Source organism: Dermacentor albipictus, chromosome 8, assembly GCF_038994185.2.
Source record: "Dermacentor albipictus isolate Rhodes 1998 colony chromosome 8, USDA_Dalb.pri_finalv2, whole genome shotgun sequence".
Lineage (NCBI taxonomy): Eukaryota > Metazoa > Arthropoda > Arachnida > Ixodida > Ixodidae > Dermacentor > Dermacentor albipictus.
The window spans coordinates 120,323,075-120,342,436 of record NC_091828.1 but is presented as its reverse complement, the minus strand read 5'-3'; the positions used below and the strand labels follow the sequence as shown (position 1 = coordinate 120,342,436).

The 19,362-nt window shown below is 50.0% G+C and overlaps 1 protein-coding gene across 2 annotated transcripts in view; it reads left to right on the top strand.

Annotated features, from left to right (window-relative positions):
• Window positions 1-13,293, top strand: part of LOC139049110 (transmembrane protein 114) — a 103,343-nt gene extending 90,050 nt beyond the window's left edge. For both annotated transcript variants that reach the window (XM_070524329.1, XM_070524330.1), the window contains exons 3-5: window positions 318-455; window positions 7,594-7,691; window positions 9,327-13,293. In XM_070524329.1, coding sequence (XP_070380430.1) covers window positions 318-455; window positions 7,594-7,691; window positions 9,327-9,593 — 503 coding nt within the window. In that variant the 3' untranslated portion in view covers window positions 9,594-13,293. The remainder of the gene's footprint in view (window positions 1-317; window positions 456-7,593; window positions 7,692-9,326) is intronic.
• The last annotated feature ends 6,069 nt before the right edge of the window (window positions 13,294-19,362 follow it).

The following is a 19,362-nucleotide window of genomic DNA, read 5'->3' as shown; positions in this document are numbered from 1 at the left end:
CTTTCAGTTAAAGACGCCGAAAGACAAAGACTGTCGCATCATTAGAGCAAGACGTGTAGCACGGCTTATATAGCACAGGGATGGCGGGAACTTGCACAGAGTGGCAATGTATAACGTAGCTGCACGAAACTGCGAAATAAAGGATGAAAGGCGTGCACGTATAAAATGATAGGTTAGACATATGTCATGGTAGTTGCATGCAAGCATGGTCATCGTGCACTGAATTCATTCGCCGCGCCCTGCTGTATAAAGGCGCTCCAAATGAATATGCGAATAAGTGATCGCGTTCCTGATACCTGCTTCCTCTGGTGACGCAGACATGGCCCGCTCTGTGGTGGCGCTGTTCATCATATCCTTCTTCTTCGCCTTCCTGTCCTTCTTCACGGGCATCGCCGGCTGTTGGAAGCGCTCGAACAGCAACATCATCGCCACGGGACTGCTGCAGATACTCGCAGGTGAGGCCTTTCATCACGTTCACCCCTATACGTGTACGTCATGTACTAGTGGCACACACACATGCACACATACGCACGCACGCACGCACAACTCGCAGGTACGGCTATTTCAACGCCGACTCATGCGCACACTTGAACTCACTCGCGCACTCACTTCGACCCCACACTGTCTTATTGGTCACGCGACTCGGACACTCGCTTACTCGCTGACCGAACTCGCCAACTGTTGTAGCCCACCGCCTCACTCCGTCACCAGCCCGCGACCCACGGATCCATTCCACTCCCCCCTTTTGCTTTCACTTGATATATACGCAGTGAACACATAAGCAGCACGCGCGTTCACGTACACACACGCGCGCACACGCGCACACGCACGCAAGCGCACTGAAGCTCACAGAATCTCGCGAACTCCCGCAAATATAGATAGAGTGAAGCATGGAAGAAACAGTTGCTATCGCTACGAACGGTTATACTAAGCAGACTTATAATGCTTGTCCTGTTTATACTTGGTCTGTGTATGTGTGTTAATTTGCGCGCACCTCTTCTAACAGCTATGTTTCGCCAACTAGTCCAGCAAGATGTACTGATTGATAATTTAGTATATACAGTACTTAAGGGGAAGCTTTAGCTCGGGCCAAACTCCGACGCGGCCTATTCAAATACATGTAAAATGCAAAAACGATTTTCTTAGACAACCCCTGGACCGATTTCAGGGAAATTTGTCGTGTTTGAGAGAAAAAGCTAAATTTTAGTGTCTGCTGGAAGCCGAATTTCCCATTAGGGCTTGAATTTTTGCCGATGTTTAGTGAAAAATCACGACTTAAATAAGAAATTCGAAACCAACAGTCACTAGGTTTTAAGTTTTTCTTTCAAGTGCGACAAACGTCGTCAAGTTTGGTGCAGTGGTTGCCGAGGAAAACGTATTCTCCTCTTACGTGTATTTAGATAGGAGCAAGCCAAAGCTTCTTTTCAAGGCATGATTTGGTCGCGCGAAAGAATCGACATCAGTATTTCGTTTATTTTACGCTACACGTCCTGTGCGAAAAAGCGTCATGCATGCTTCGGCGTAACAGAGCCTATCTGGCGGGATATATTCCAGAAGGGAACGCACAACGCTCACTATAGTACGTTCCCTGGCCAGCCACGAGCACGGAACTTCCGCGTAACCTCGAGGTGGGTATGTTAAAACAAGTTCAATTGGCAGTAACAACGCGTCATTATGCGCTGAAAAAATTTTTTTTTTTTTTAAAGGAGACAGAACATGTACTGCAGAAGCCAAACGGAAAGAAGAATTTTGTACTGAAGAGGCGCGTCTCCGTTGCTACGCGACGCCTGCGTGGTCGGAGCATGCGCAGAGCGTGCCGTTCTGAAATGTACTGTAAACAACCTGTCCCGTTTCTCACAGAAAAATGGCGGACACACAGCGTTACATAAAGCAAACGCACGCAACAGTGATCACGAATATCCTTGCGGAACAAATTAAACCGTAACGAGTTTTTTTTTATTTTTGATTCTTTATTATCATTATTTTTTTCACGACTGTGTATAGAGCCAATGCGCCCACTCCTCCTGTCCGCATATGGGCCCGCCGCGTTTCACAAACGCGCAGTTTCTGCCACAACCAGCGGTATAAGAAATGGGGTCGCCGCTATATATATGTTGTTGTTTTTAATTCCTTCGCGGGTCAGCCAAATCGACGCATGCGCAGCGGTCCCTCGTGCCACTCCGGTATGGTAGCGGCTTTCGCAATTCCGCGCGCAGTTCGCCCAGAGGACCTTCGCCACGCTCTGTCCGAGCGCATGCAAAAAAACACGCGATCGAGCGCGTTGCGTAAACAAGTGAACAATCGGGAGTCGCACGCCCACGATACAACTGTACAGCATACGACGAAACGGAACACGCATTTTGCTATTGGGTCCTATTCGTCTTGCCTCGCCCCGGTATATACCTCCCAATCCCAACGACGACTCGCTTTCGAAAAGCGTTTTATAGGCGCGTATGTGTGTGTGTGTATATCTCTGTTTTTTTCTCTCCCCGTATGAACGCTGTAGCGGCGTTACAAAACGCTTACGCGGATTTGCGCGCGAACGTCGCCGTCGGCGTTGGCGACTTCGGGGACTCTGTAAAATCGATTCGGCGCGCGCGTAATACGTGCATATTGTCTGTACACCCCCTCCCCCCCGTCGAGCAACAACGCAGCAGCGCAGCTGGAACATTCCTGCGAAAACAACACCGCGAGAGGCGGATCGCTTCGCTCAACAAAACGTCGACAATAACAAACAAAAAAGAATAATAAAGTAAAGCACAAACAAAGAAACAACGTGAGCAGAGTTGAAGGCGTAGGCGCGCAAGTGCTCATGAGTTCGTATTTTCCGGTGTTTCGAGAGAAACGGGAAAGAACTACGTTTAAAAAAATTTCGCCGCTTGGCGCGCTCAAATTACGCGTGCGCCCTTCGCTTTTCCAGTTCGCTCCAAAGCCGGTCCACGTATTTGTTTCTTTCATTTTCTTTTTTTATTATTCTTTTCGTATCGTCGGGAACTCAAAACGCGCGCGATCACCTTGACATTTCAGAAAGACGGCGCGAGCTGTAAGCCTCGTTACAAACGCTGCGGAGATACGCGTGTAGAACGTTGCGAGTTGCGTGCAACACTCACGTGTATGACAACGTAATCTGCACGTAAATAAAGCAACTGACAAAGTTATGTCTACTCGGTTTGAGAACCAAAGTTGGCGACTACAGAGTGTGTGTGCCCGATTTGCCTATACATACTAGAGGTACATGGTGCGAAGCACGAGCCGAGTTCGAATCTTGGCTCAACGATTTAGACGTGACGTTACACTGCCGCTTAGAAGCTCGACAGGAAGTCTAGGAAGTCCCTGGGACACTTAGCGGCACAGGTCTTCGGTGCTAAAAGAAAGATGGCAAGGAGAGAGACAGAATAAGCTGTATACAAAAGAGCACGCGAGCGTGTAGATAGATAGCTCTTCCGCTGTGCAGTGGTTGGTCCCCTCAGTCCAGGAGTCCAGCGGGCATAGCTGCTCTTTTCGCTCGGTTGACCAGGTTGAGGTTGTCCGTCGAGTCAGAGTTGGACAGTGCTGCCTCCCATTGCCGTGCGATGGGGGGTGTTATGGGTGTGAGCTCTGGGGCGCTTGCGCAAGCACATACCACGTGGTAAAGCGTTGCGCATCGATCGCAGTGTGGGTACTTGTAAGGATACAACGAAGGGTGAAGGAAGACCGGAGCAATTATAGTATGTAATCAGCAGCGGTGGCGTAGAGGTAGAACACCCGCCTTGCGTGCAAGAGGTCCGTGGTTCGAATCCCGGTGCCGGCAATTTTCCACCGGATTAAAAAAAAAAATCCGCGTGTTGATAAAATTGCACAAACAGGCCTGGAGTGTGGCCTGATCCCGGTGACCAGAACCGGTAACGCGCTCCCTCACCAGAGCAGGATTGGCCACCCTGGTGCAGTACTTGGCCACAACCATCTGGAGATCGAAGCGCTGATAGCGTGGTAATTCTTGTCCAGAGGTCTTGAGGTAATTCGACTGCATTATCGAACTAAATGGGGACAACGTTTGAAATATATGCGCCTATACGAAGCATGGCGATGTAGAAACTAGTAAAAGTCGGCGTCCGTCATCGGTGTGAACTCGTGACCGGTTCCAGTTAGCAGTTCCAGTTCCGGATGCACTATTTATTGACAATACCCATCTGACCTCGCTTAGCAGTTAAGAGCAACCCTGCTGTGTTGCAAATTGCACCCGTAGCTGCCATTCGAAAGCCGTACGAAAGTCATTAGAAAGTCAGCAAAAGCGTGAGCCATTCATGCGCTTGGCTAGAGAATAGTAGCTGCAGACTGCGCCTGTTTCATTCGTATATATGTGGGCAGATAACTAAGGATGTAACGATTTCTATTGCTGTTTTCTTCAGTGCGGCTAACATAAAGGTGGAGGGAAAAAAAATAGAGGGACGTGTGGGGGGACAGCATTGTCAGTAACTGAGAGCAGTGTTAACTAATACGCTCATACAAATTCGCCACTGTTGCAACAGCGTATCGCGCAGACGAAAGAGAAAGCAAGATTAGTTCTCGTAAAGTTACGGCATGGAAACAAAGACGATACCTAAATGCAACTATACCCACAAATGATATTCCAGCGTACAACCAAAAGATCGTCTGTTTCGGCCGTCGAAAAAGAAAAAGGTTGCCGTCTGCTCGTTCGCTGCAGTTAACCAGTGTGACAAAGAAAAGGCATACCAGCGTCAGCCAAATGTCGTCTGTTCTGTCCGTCGCCGAAAAACCTGTCGTCTGCTCGCTGCACCCAACTGCCCAACGCACGACAGACGCACATCGGCGCGTAACGAAGCCATGACCGGCGCCGCCGTTGGCGCAGTCGTCTGCGTAAGCGCAGTTTTTGTTCGTCTGCATCGAGGCCAACGCACACACACCCCGAGCGGGCGCCTTTTGGCAGCGCGAACGACGACGCCTGCAGGGTTTTTAGCACGCCAGAACAATGCGACGCTCGAAAGGCGCGCGATTCGTGGCGAACTCTCGCGCGCGAGTGTGTTGCAGAACGTTTTGAGAAAGAAAAAAAGAAGTATAAGAAAAGTAGAGGTAGATAGATACTTGAATAAAGTGACAGAAGGCGGTTGCATGCATCCGTGCGTGTGCATGCGCGGCCGCTATAGCGTCGAATTATACGTTACGTGCAACGTGTACAGCTGGTGCATATAAGGTCGCTGCGCGAGGTCTTATGTATTGCAGAAACTGTGTTACTGCGTGAAGGTCTATACTCCTGAGTATTTAAATCGTGAGCTCAATATCGAGAATAATTATCAACATATTCCGGTGCTTAGCATTCCATTGAAGCCCATGAATGACTGCGTCGTCTGCTCTTCTGTGTTCAAGCAGACGACTGCGCAGAGTTGCGGAAAGAAGGCACCGCGCGTTGTCAGTGCTCTTGCTGCGCGCAAGAACAATGCCGTTCCTGTAAATTTCTAGCACAACCGTGAAGCCTACAATTGTGCTACAATGATCGAACATGCGCCCGTTGATTTCAGCATGAATACCTATAGGCTGCGAAGAAAAAAATATATTTGTTTTAGCAGCATATGTGGCCTCCAGACTGTTGCGCGCAACCGTAGGTCAAGTACGATTACCATATGTACGACTGTTAACATTCAGACTATTCAATGTTGCCTTTTGCTGCATTTGCTGATCTACAGCAAATATTTCCTTGTATATCTGCAGTAGCTTAGCTTTTGTTCAGTCATTTATGCGATTTTTGAAACCATACAGCAGATCAATGGCATCAAAAGTGATAGTCTATTACCACTGTACTACCGCTGTACCACTGTCCACGTTACGTGCTCGCCTTAGAAAGACAACACAAACCTCCTGAAGGAAGCGTTCGCCTCGAATTCATTTGGACAGACGTCGAGTTGGGCGCCATATACGTTTGCGTTAGTGTTAGCGTTGTGTTACACACTAACGCAAACATCTTACGCTGTACTAAAGCTGTGTAATATATTGTTACCCGCACCTCCACCAAATTAATGTTACGTGTAGCTGATGTACAAGTATATTTACAATATATTTACACGTATACCAACGGTGGCAAAGATGGCGACGCTATATCAAGCGGGGCCACGTCGTCTTCTTTCTCCTCAGTGCAGCCACACTGTGGCGGCTGTTCCGTAGCAATATAATTAAAAAACAGTTCACACTTGCACCGGTATCTCTATAATCGGTCATTTCGTAGGAGAACGCTCGCTGTGAAGCACGATCGAGGTAGAGCAATAACAGTTAAACAGTTATACTTTCCAAGGCCTGCGATTTTCGGCGATCGACCGGATGTGTGTACTGTCTCGTCGCTTCCCTTCCTTTTCGTCGAACAAAGGCTCTTCTCGCCAGGATGCGCAGCGTCGTTTGTTTTCCGACCGGCATTGGGCTCCAGCGAGCGAGCGAGTGGCAGCGCCCTCTGCCTTCTTTTGGGAGAACGATTGGCTCGCCAGAGCGGAACAGAATGCGTAGTGGGCCGGACGGTGCACGTGACGCGAAGGATGCAGTGCGTTCTGCGGACGGGTGTGGCATCTAAATTGAGTGCACCCAGTTTCCCTTTTTCTCTTTTCTTTTAAATTTATGTTGTTGCTTTTCCCTTCATCCACGCGGAGGGGCGGACAGGTGCCCGTCAATCAGCCCGGGCGGGCGTCCCTGACACGGCACGTTGCCACTCGTAAACGCGTTCTCTCGCTTTTGTCCTCCCGACATGTGATACCTCCAGCACGGCACCGTCGATCAGTGCTCACATTCCGGCTTAGCTATGGGCGAACCAAAGCGCTGAATCTTCACGTGCCCAACAGCAGCGTCGCAACACATAGCCTAGCTATGGCGAACGGAGGAAACAGATTTCAATGCGTAATGAAAGACTCTGGGAGTTCAAGTGCCAGAACCACGATCTGATCACACGAGGCAGGCCGTAGTGGGAGACTCCGGGTGAACTTTGATCACCTGGGTTTCTTTAATGCGCGGTACACGGGCGTTTCTTTGCATTCCGACGAAATAGAAATGAGGCCATGCACCTCGGTTGGGATCGTAACCAAGACCTCGTACTCGGGCAGTGCAACGCCGTAATATCCATATTTATTCATGTATTCATTTCGTGTACCCTCAGGGCCGGGGGCATTAAAGAAGGGAGTGGTTACATCAAAAGAGAGAAGCACAGATGAGGCACCGCGGCAGCAAGAAACAATTTTCAGTAGCACACGCTGCGATTTCGTGCCCGTGGCCTAATGGGTACAGCATCGGGCTGATGTGCTGAGGGGACAGGGTAAGAAACCGACCGTCGGGCTAACTTGGGTCACTGCGTATGCGTCGCAACTTTCAATATTTCTCCGATTATCGGCGGAATCCAACCCACAACATATACTGAGACAATCTTGTCTGATTATATATTCATACGGGTGCCGTATGCGGTGTTCGCGGTGGCACCGCTTGATGGCTTGATTCAAAGGAATTGGGCTTACCAGTGCATGCCACACATACTATTGGACGCCTCTGGCTTATGTGGCCGCAGAATGACGACAGAATTTTTACATCGCGCGTGACCTTTCAACCGTTCATATTTTTTTTTTTCAGCCCTGACAGTCGCGGGTGCGATGGGACTGTGGCACGGCGTCGAATACTACGACTTTAAGAAGCTGCATGACAGCCAGTCCGTCTACTCCTGGCCAGCCGTGAGTACATTCCTCTGTCACTTTTACAGCGCGACAGGTGCTGCCACCTTGAGGGCCTGAAAAGACCCACGATAGAGCGAAACCGGCACGTTGCTCAAGCCGCTCAAGAGCTCGGGTAGCGTTCTAAGGATCACGATCGAAGTGGTGTCGGATGCGATATCCAGGGTCTCTCTGAAAGCCCCGAATGACGACAGGACGATATGCAAAGACGGTTACTTTTTTTCCTTTTTGTCAATGAATTGGCGAAGTATTTAACCGTTTGTCATCTACCTTATTGCCGCAGAAGGTTATACGAAGGCAAACCGCGTGTGTTCTCTGAAGCGTTGTATACGTGCAATTAGGCGAGAATAATTCTTGCTAATCAGCTCGGTTGTTCAATATATTAAGTTATATATAATGTTTCGTGTTGCTACGTTCAAACGGTGCAAGAAAAAAGTGCAAACATTTTCGTGAAGGCGGGTTATAACCAGTTTCCAAATATTTTGGAACATATATGTAGGACTTAATGTGCTATGTTGTGTAGGAATACTCGGAAGGCACACAGATGATCGTTCTAAAATAAAGAAAGTGAGTAAACTCAGCGACAAAGAAGATATCTCATCTGCCTAAATTCGGCTGAACGTGTACACAGAGAACAGACGTAGAGATTATGCTACGTAGACATTATGCTACAACGGCGTCAACGAAACAAAGAGAGAGAGAGAGAGAGAGAAAGAAAAAAGAAGCCGAATGAGCAGTTAATAGAACTCTGCGTTTACATTGTAGATTCCAGCAGAACGTTTGTTCATTACTCATCGAAGGAACCAACATGTCAGCATGAAAATCTCGTGTAGGTGCGGAGAAACTATAAGAGCTCGTGCCTTTTCTTCGATGGCCTTCGAGACCCTCTGCGTGTTAGAATAGTCTCAGCAGCTTATAGGCGATCCATCGTTCTCTGTAGATGCTGGAATCCTGTAGGACGAGGTATACTCGCGTATCGCGCAAGGCTACTGAAGCGCTACCGCACTTTTAGGGCAACCGCGTTCCACGACCGCCTACGACTAAGCGATTTGGTGTTCCTCAGTTCATCACGAGTATAAATTCGTGGGCTATGCAGTTCAGCAAAGCCTTTCGATGTGCAGTTTGTAGACGTCATCGATAAACATCCACAGAGTGTCTATAACATGGCGAGCCTTAATTTCCGCACTGTTTCTATAATTCACGCGGCTCTCTTGCCAGAGAGAGAGAGAGAGAGGAATTTATCTACAGGAGGGCATAGGAGATCACCCAGGGCTACTGCTTGTCGGGCCAGCTACTGGGGAAGGGGGCCTGCGTGTGTGCTTTATTTATGTGTTTATGTCTTTCTTTGAGCACGATCATCCGCTTTGTGTCGACCGTTATGGATTAAATGGGGAGTGGTGTCTTTTAAAGAGTGTGGGTGGTCTTTGGGACCGGGAGCTAGATCACTCCATGCGTTCTTGTTTCCACTTAGGCTGGAAGGAAGCATGCACTAGCGATGTTCCACGAGGAACATGCTCTCGAAAGCCTTTTCTTGGACGTGTGTGTGTACATGCGTGTGTTGCCAGTGGTTAACCCCCTCCCCCGCCCGCCGTTCTCACTTTCGCCTCTCCCCCTCCCTCCCTTTCTGCGGTCCAGATCCTGCGGCGCAAGGGCGTGACCGACTTCGCCTACGGCTGGTCCTACATGCTGGCCTGGGCCGGCGTCGGCACCAGCCTGCTCACCGGCATCCTCTTCCTGGCCTCCGCGCGATGCCTCCGACGCGAGAAGAAGGCCGACCAGGCCAAGAACATGCAGTACCTGATGCCCGTCTACCCGGACAAGCGGCAGCCGTACGGCTACGCCGCCTACCCGGGGCCGTACGCCTACCACCACGGCTCGCAGTACGGGCCGTACGGATACTGATGCAACCGGGGTGCAGACTCTTCCTTCGCCGCGCGCGCGCACAACAACAACACCGCGAGGCGCGTTACGGCCCGGTTCTGCTGCTGCACGTCACCGGAAGTAGCGACGTCAGCGCCACCTCGGGCAGACGAGACCGGGAAGGCGGCGTTATTCCACCTGCAACATATCGGTCCGTAGGGGCCGAATAGCGGCGGCGTCCTTGGCCGTTGCTGAAGGGCACGTCAGCGACTCCTGGTTGCTGAAGTGTCTTCCGGTTCTATCTTTAGCTTCCGCTGTGCTGGAGCACCCTTCTCCCGTTTCTACTTAGCTTAAGCTGGAAGGGAGCGTGCGCAGGCGACGTGCCTCTGGCTTCCGCGGAAAAACGTATGCAAAGCGTTCGTGGTAATGGCGCCCAGCGGGAGACGCTGACGGAGCCTGCAGTACGTCCCTGGTTCGCCTTCTTCCGGTCTGAGCGGAAGGGCAGCCTTACTTCCCTGCATGGGTAATATACTAAACGAAAATAATGTGTATACCGCAGCGTTGTTTAAATCGCGTTAGTCCTAATGCTATTCGAAGCTTCGGAAGAATACGTTCGTGGTGTTGGGGTAGAAGCGGCAGGAGAGGCTATGTAGGACCACGCCTTTTGGCACCTGGAAGTGCGGATGGGTTCTGTCGCGTATGCGGAGTATAACGCGGTGGAAGTCTCGGCGCAGCACATACGTATGCGTCGTACGCATATAAACCAGCGAGCAACGCATGTATTAAACTGCACGTAGATCCGGCCACCAAGAAGTGCTTAGAATAGACGTTAGGCTTAGCATCCGGCGTGCGTTGCCAGTCGTGGAAGAATACAAGAGCCGCATCGTCGAAAGGGAAAGCCCTTACTTCTGCAGAAATTGCAATATCGGCCAAAAAACAGCTCCAGTACACAGTGTACACAGTGCGAGATGTAAGAGAAAGTAAATCTAAACGAAAGATTCCCAAGACCAGGCCAGCATCACGTGGTCGAAAAATAATTTCCGTTTTTTTTCTTTTTCCACTAGAGTTACAAAAAAAAAGAAGTATAGCCGAGGGTTGAAAATGTGTTTTGCGATATAGGCGGCTCAGAAAAAAAAAAAATGCCTACAACTTCTTATCTTGTAGCAGGCAGAATAGAAGAAAAAAAAAAGGATAAAGGCCTGCCGGGTACTTTTGCGTAAGAGTGACTTAACATGAATGCAACTTCGTGCCCAACTGCGCCGCTGTGTAAAATATCCTCCCGCGCAGTAGTTTCTCTCCCTTTTTGTAAATAGTCCTCACTCACTCACTCACTCCACTTTTACGCTCTAATCATTTTACTTTCCGTCCCTGTCGGGTCCCCCATCTCTGCAGCTTTATATCGCCTAGCTAGGGCGAAGTAGCTTTTTTTTTTTTCTTTGCCGGTAGGCAAGGCATGGCTTAAGGTAGAGTCACTGCCGACAGTATACAAACTCTAGCTCAAGGGCAACCCCAGCGCCAACACACGGCCAGAGCAGCTACACAGTCGTGCGGCTGATGCAAATTAACTTTCGGTATGGACGACAGTCTCAGAACTATATTCGCCGTCCACGCATATAGCTTCGCTTCACACGTCTGTCACACAAGTCTGTCGCGTCAGTAGGTTGGACCCTATCTCGGCTGTCAGTCTGTGCTGTAGGTTTATGGTGACTTGTTCCTTGCGCGGGCGTACAAATGGCGTCGTTATAGTAGTTCACTTGACTGTGTTCGCGCGCTAACCAACTTCCCCGCGCGCCACATTCGATGTCGCGCACTCGCTGAGTCACTCCATCTCGGAAGTCGTTCGCAGTGCTGTCGAAGCTGCGGGACTCCTTGGCCAACAAAAAGGCCGAATGCACTACGAGTTGTGTTCATCCGCGCCTCGTCGTCTGCTAGCCGCCACAGTAATCCGCGGTACGCGACGCGCATGCGTGCAAAGGCCCTAACATGCCGCGTATAGCTGAAACGTATCATGCACCAAGCAAAGAGAGGGAGAGGGGGAAGAAAACCTAACCATCAGATAGTTACGCCCGGAACTATATTCTGCTGCGTAGGGGATATTACCTGTGTACGCCTCGTACATTAGGCAGTGCTATAAACGACTTGTGTGGTGGAATATAGCTATGTTTAGCTCGCGGCGGTGAACAAGTCTGCGTTGCAGGGAAGTGCCGGTGAGTGGTCAGTGCAGCGAAGTCGCCACCCTTCTTTGAAGCATCCATGCATGCCGTCCTAAACGTGGTAATGGTGGACTAAGCGTTTTTCGAGCCGACGCAAAAAAAACACTACGAGCTGCAAACTTGATGTTTCGCAGTTGATGTGCCTGGTGTGCGCAGAGTTGACAGAACCAAACAGCCTGCCGGAAATATGTAATCGTGTTTTTTTTTTCGCTCCCTTTTGTTTGCTATTAATTGCAGGTGTGTGGTAAAAGATATACAGTATGATGATGGGCATGATCTGTGGCCTGGTATGTAAAACTAACAAGTTCCATCTGTTTTTCGTGTTCGGCGCTGGTTCCGGAAAAGCTCATGTTTTTGCGACTTTCTTTTTTAATTTATTTTCCTTGTGCCAACATCGAATCAAATTATGTCGCCGTTACTTCTAGATCCCACATATATTTCCCTAGTTTTTGTTTCAAGCGACCGGAGAAACGAAGCCGCTGACTTGGCCTCCCGTTAAAAAAGAAACAAATCCTTCACGCCGCGCTCTTTTCTGTGTCCCAAGTCAGCCGCTTCGGCGCTTCCGTCAACCCGAACAGAGCTACGTGCTTCTTTTATGTGTGTGTAATTTAATTCGGAGGTAATAAAAAAACATCGGGGACTACGGGGATCCATCTAACACAGCGCCCGGGCCCAGTGATACTCATGAGTGCACACTTGTGGCGCCATCTACCGGGAGCCGCCGGCAGCCCGGGCTACGCACCAACCCTGTGTGTGCGGAAACACCAGTGTAGAGTGTTCGCTTTACAGGTCCCACGGACGTTACTCACCACTAGGGTTCGGTGTTCCAGCTATATATATACATATCTATATATATATTTTTTTTGAAATTCACGCGAGCGTAAACGTCACGTGTTGCACACGCGTTTTGCTTGGTCTGCGCGCTAGCTCAACACGCCGCAGACGACAGAGGAGCGTCCAGACGGAAACGCAAACGGAAGATCTGGAGAGAGATGTCACGTGTTCCGTGTGTGTTGTGTCGACGACAATGTATGTACGTTGGCGCGGTGTGTGCCTAACTAACAAAGAATGGATGGTTAGCTATGTAGCAGCTCCGCCTTGAGTGTATAACCGCAAAAACCGTCGAAGTGCCCTTGATGCGATTCGCAGAAGTGCACAACCATGCGTTGAGCAGACGATCAGCGAGGATTAAAGCGAATAACTTGAGTAGAATTGTTGATGCGTGTGGTAAAAGCACTTAAAAAAAATAAAGTTTCGTGGAAAGTGTTTCGGGCGCCTTCTGGTTGTCTAATGAGTGACTGAAACGCATCATCGCTTGTCGTGAGAAGTATGACTGTAGCCGCGACTGCGAAAAAAAAAAAAATTATTCATAGAAATGAAGCGATACTATGCACTGCGCACAACTGCTCTGCAGCTTGAAGCTGTGGGGTATTGATTTTTTTTTTTTTCACTCGAGCGAGTCATATGTACTGAGTGTGTTTGTAGAGTGGTACTGAAATAAAATCAACGTGAACGATCAACAAAGCAAACGACTAAAAAAATCTGCTTATTCCTTGGCGTGGCAACAAAGGCGCCAAATGCAGTGGCGTTTGGCAAAACCTATACGGTACATTGGGTACTATACATATATGGATCCAATTATCACCTGCGTGAAGTGATGCACGAAAATGTTTAGCACCAAGTAACTTGCATGCAACGTGGACGTTATTAGGTCCTTGTATGCGACATAATGTCGCAGTATTCCCATACTACGATAGCCATCACTCTTAAATAAGGGGGGGGGGGGGCAATATTCACCGCTGCTCCACAAGGACTAGCCCCGTTGCCGACCGAGCCTTCGCAATGCATGGCTTTTCTTGAGGATACAAAAAACGCAATCATCCTCCAACGTTGGATCGCTAATCTCCAAAGACATTAACCCTGCAAACGCGGAACGTCAACAAGAGTGAGTATGGCTCGTTACACAGTAACCAAGGTAGCGCCGCTTCCTGGCACATATAGTAGAGAGCTTTAGTTTAGGGGACGCAAGCGGCTTGCGTACACAAGGACTAGGGGTGACGGTACTGCGCAGACCCAGACGTAGGGGTCTGCGCATGCGCAGCAGCGTCGCCCCTAGTTCTTGCGTGCGCAAGGCGCTTTCGTCCCCTAAACTAAAACTCTAGTAAGTATGATCGGAACCGCGACCTTAGCCTTGCGCGGTTTCCCTTGCAATGTCGCCCGCTGTAACAACCGAGAATGAACATCAATATCACGTCGTTCGCGAGATAACACGTCCAGTCGAAATGGTTGCTCTTTGCAGTCATCGGCACCTTCGCCTATCGACCAACACAAGTTCGCCGGGCGTGAGCCATGAACCTCGATGCTTCTTTTGTAGCGCAGCTTCTGTAAATGCAAAATTCAGTTATGTAGTGCCGCCGACCAATGAAACTCGAGTTTCAGTGCTCAGCCTTCACGGTAAGTAGGTAAAGGCAAGGCGCAGAAGACCAGGACCTAGGAAGAACACAAACGACAAGACGGGCGCCACTCACAACTCGTGAGTTGTGAGTGGCGCCCGTCTTGTCGTTTGCAAGAGCCCAAGCAAGAGTTTTACTTCACGGTAAGTTGTGGAATTATGACGCGTATGTGGCCTCTAACAAATTGCTGCAGCTGAACATTCCTGTGCCGTCTTTTAACGCCGCAGGCAGAGTTGCAGGAAGAATACGATGGTGAGGTCGTAGCTCTGCAAACTTAACGGGCGTTTGCTCGCGCGTAACCTTCTTTTCTTTCTTTTTTTGGGGAGGGGGAGGGGGGTGTTATACACATCCACCTTTACTCACTCTCTCGCTCACTTATCAAGAATAAGTGCATGGGCGCACCCTTCAATAAATGCGCCGAAGCGCAAATGAGTGACGGACTACACCGATTGCACGTGAATGTTCGAAGCTGAACGTTTTGTGACGATTTACGCAGAGTAATCGAGTGACCAGCGGTGATGCGCCTTTGCCACAACCTATTGCTAAGCACAGAACGTCGACTTTCGAAGCCCTGGTAAACATCACGAACAAATATACAGCAACTGAATCACAGCGAGCGGTTAGGCAGGTAATAAACAAGATATAGGATCGCACCGAGGAACGTTACAGAACCAGAAACGTGACAAGCCGCCGCTTCAAAGTGATTGATTGCTAAAAAAGTCAGTGTCATTCCACTCTGTGAAAGAGGATGACCAGCGAAGCTGAATATGTAATGTGGGCCCCTGAATGGTGAACTGTCCATTGCCGTGAATGCGTGTGCACATACATGGAAGGCGAGGCGTGACTACTCGCTCCACGATGTTGAGCCTCGGAACATGATGAGGCATTGAGGAGTATACATACCCATGTATTGTTGCAAAACGCGACACGACACCTTTTACTAACGAATCCCGGCACGTAGAACAGACGCGCACCTCGCCGCACTCCGAGGCCCCACACAGCTTCATCGTAGCCGAGGCGATCGTGCGTTGGTGGACGACCGCAGTGCAGTAATGGTTGGGAGGTCCCTCGAAAGCCACAAGCGGTCACACAACACAGGCCACACAAAATTGGTTCCCCACAAACCCCCTCTGAAACCTGGCTGTTGCTCCGGTGAAACGTTTCCAAGTTTGCGGGATCGGGGCCACATGGACGGTTCGCATCTTCTTTCCGCCTAGCGATCCTGGCGGACAGCACGCTTGCGGGACGAGAGCGGAAGGAAAGGAGATAGGCGAGCGAACGCTGACAAAGCGAGGGCGTTGCGAACGTAGACATGGCCGACGCGGCTCAGAGTAGTATTTGGACATGAGATATTGCAGCGAAACTGCAGTATATGGTTAGCCGATTCGTCTTTCGGTCGCCTGTACGCCGAAAACTCCGGCGAAACCTCATGCGCATGCACGAAAAGAAAAAAGAGAAAGGCGTGCAGTTAGCCAACACCACCTAGATAGCACAAGGCCTGTTTACTACTATGCATGACGTCACGCTACCTGGCCGGAAATTTCCATTGACAAGGCTGGTGTGATGAACGCGGTGACTTCAACATCATTGTTGCCTACTCGGAAGCATACCCATTAGATTCTATGGCAGTCGGGCCAGGTAACATGACGTCATGGATCGGAGTGAAAAGGTCTTGCTGGTGGTGTTGGATCAGCTGCGCCAGTTGTAGTGACGTCGTTGCTCTCCGTCGCAGCCAAGCGCGCGCACAGCAGTTTCTCTCCGGCTCCGAAATGTGTACGCCACGCGTCATATATAGTGCTGAGGAGCGGGCAGCTCTCGATAAGCAACGCCGCAAGCAGAACCGGGAACGCCGTGCCGATGCTGCAGCCCATGCAGGCACAAGAGCAGGCTCGTGCAGCCGAGCGCAAGCAAGAACTGCGAGCCGAGAATCCGGTAGCCTACAAAGCCGTAGTTTCATGAGCCGTCAGGACTAACGCAGTGATAAACGCCGGGGCCGCAAGTTCCAGCTTCGCTGGTTAGCCGTCTGTGCGGAGTGCTTGGGCGGTGATTAGGAAACTATGCCTTCAGTGGCACAAGCGTACTTGGACGATGTCTAAATAGCATAAAACTAAAGACAAGCGGAATGCTAACCTGCAAGAGGTCATACGGTGATTCAGGGAATACGGCAGGAAGCTCCGCTCAGGGAAGTGCCGATTTGGCGAAGCGGCGGTTACGTGTCTAGGCCATAGGGCTCACGCGGCAGGCTCGCACCCTACAGAGCAGAGCATCGAGGCAACTGAATTAATTAGGCTGAAATAATTAGGCAGCGCATGATCCCCGGAATGCCATATAGCTGCGGTCTTTCTTGGGCATGCTGACGTTCTAAAACAAATTGCCAAATCTTCACACGCTCCTGTACCGTCTTCTAGAGAAAGAAATCAAAATGATCTTGGGGAGGGCGCGAAGGCATTCCAGATGGCTAAAGATGCCTTGTTTTGCGAAGTGCTAGCTCACTTTAACCATGCAAGAGAACTATTTCTGGAATGTGACGCTTGATCTTATGGTGTGGGAGCGGCTCCTTTTCAGTGGATAGAGGGAAAGTATCGGCCACTAGAATTTCGACCATGCATACTTTCTGTCGCGAAAAAGTACTAAACTTATTTTTGCAAATTGGCAGAGTGCTTAAAGCCTGCTTCACCTCCGCCACGGGTCGGCCCAGTACTGCACTATCTATTGTTGCGCAAGCACAACTGCCACTTTTAATTGGAGCTAGTGCAGGATTCTTTCGTTGGAAGAAGGGTCACCAGGTGTCGCCAGCAGCGTTAACGATGTACGCCGATATAAAAGTTTTCGTAGCTGTTCCCGCTGTATCAGAACCTTCGCCCTGATCTGGTAAAGTGTCGCGGCCTCCTGCCGTATAGTGGCTATGACGTGCACAAAGTCGTGTCCACGATTCCTGGCTGCTTACCGGGAGCACTCGAGCACTTAGGTTCAGGTGCAAGTTCAAGGAACACCAATGAGAAAAAATATTTTGAGGCTCATTAACTTAAATTACCATTCCAAAATACCCCTATAAAAACTCAGTCTGATATGCTGCGAGAAGAGGCTTGGTGAGCCAGAAAAAGGCGCAACTGGCGTCGCCTATTCCAAATTCCCGCACCAGGTGACCGTGACGTCACGGTTCTTGACGCTGCCTGCTGGAGCCTAATTAATTTTGACGTGAAACGTGTTTGAAATTGGTCGCAGGGAGTCGCTTGCTAAAATCGCACGTAGCGAAAGCGTTTAATTATAGCATTGTTACTCATATAACTTTACAACCGTACCACCCACGCGCCCAAAGTATCGTTGTGTAGAGGAAAGACGCCGTTACTCGATCAGGCGTGTGTCGCGTGCAGAGGGCGCTGTTGTCGCGCCACGCATGACGCAATCGGAGCTAAATTTAGCCTCTCTCGGCGTTAAGATGGGGCTAAGTGCAGTTCGGCAGCACGTTTGTCGATCCGAGCAGCAGGGGTGCCAATGGAGGGAGCTCACTCAGCCAAAATAATCCACCAAGATCAAACCCTGTGCTCATCAGTAGTTACAAGACCTATAAGTGTGCAAACTTTCGCAGACATTTCACGCTTACTGCGGGCTATGGCGTTCCCGCGTTCGACGCGTAGTGTTCAGAAATGACGTGAAAAAAAAAATCGAGCAGCAAGACAAAGGGATGTCTAACCCCTTTGAACCCAGCAGAAGGTGTCCGTCTCCCTATAGGGAGCGCATCAGAGCCCCAAGCATCGAGGGCAGCGGGCTGGAGCGCCGCAGAGCAGTCTTTGGCGCCACCAGCAGGGAAGTCATCTTTTCCCTAGTGCCCAGCCACCCACTGCAGAAACAAACGGGCCCACCACGAATAGAGAGCATAGCACGAACGCAAATTAAACTGTAAGACCACCACTAGCTGTCACATGAGTTAAGCACGCAAGCTTTATAATGCGTTAAAAATGTAAATTCTGTATGTAGTAACGTCATTTCCACCCTATATGTAGCACGCACTAGGCGTTTCTTGTACGCCGTGCGGTGGCGTCGTCTGCCCGGTTTATTTTATCGGTATGTTCTACACTTTACTGCATTGAGAGAGTCGGACTGAACGTGGCAAGCTGCAAGAACATTTAGTGAGCCACGAAAGCCCAAATACAAATACAAAAAAAAAAAATGCAATGTCCTGTTTCCGAGACCTTTGAGCTAGTGTCAACAAATGATGAATAACATATTTTGAAATCCGTGCATCGTTTGACGTAATAGTTCTGTGGAAACCCGCAAGGTGGGGAGAAGCCGACGTACTGGGTCTTGGCGGGATATTAGAAAAGAAAGGGACACAAATTTAACACAATTGAACCCATCACACTGAAGTTAACGAAAACAGAGTTCTGAAAGTATACGTCAGCAATCTAAGCTGATTCAGTGAGAAACCCGAGTGTTCCTTTCAAGAACGGTGGGCGGCCCCTTAATTATACCCCGCGAATCACGAGACCACGCTGACCAGCCGACACGCGCGTTCTAAGGAACGATAATTTGCACTGAAAATCCCTAGGCAGTATAGGGGCACGGCGCTCTCTGAATGACAAACGGTCCCGGCGACCGAGCGAGTCCAGACGCCGGTCAAGTTCTCTGAATACTCGCCGTGGCATGCGACTTCGGTATGCTGAAAGGGGAGAAGAAAAAAAAATGGAAAAAGAAACCTGCTCGCTGGACGAGCGCCAAAGGCATATTGGGCCGGTCAAGGTAAGCTGGCACGGCCTCCACGGTCCTTTCGGCTGATGACACAACGTACGCGTGTGCAGCAGATGCGGCGCGCGTGTTGCAATGTGGTCCTTCTGGACGCGGCATCGGATAACATCGGCACTCGAAGCGTGCAGGCCGATTGCACTAATATGGCGCGTTCTCAACGACACCCATTTTATTGATTTCGTTAAATGGAGGTCCAAATAATTCAAACCCCTGAAAAAGGGCACCAAGAAACGTACCGTCAGATGCTTCTAAAGAATGGGGTTTCCGAGCCACACCCAAGCGTTGGCGACTGAAAACGTCATTTCGGGCCGTCCAGTGGCATAGCTAGGTCGTCTGGTACCCGGGGCCCATAGGTCTTCTGTCACCCCCTCCCCTGGGTGTAGCCTGCGGAAAGAGGGG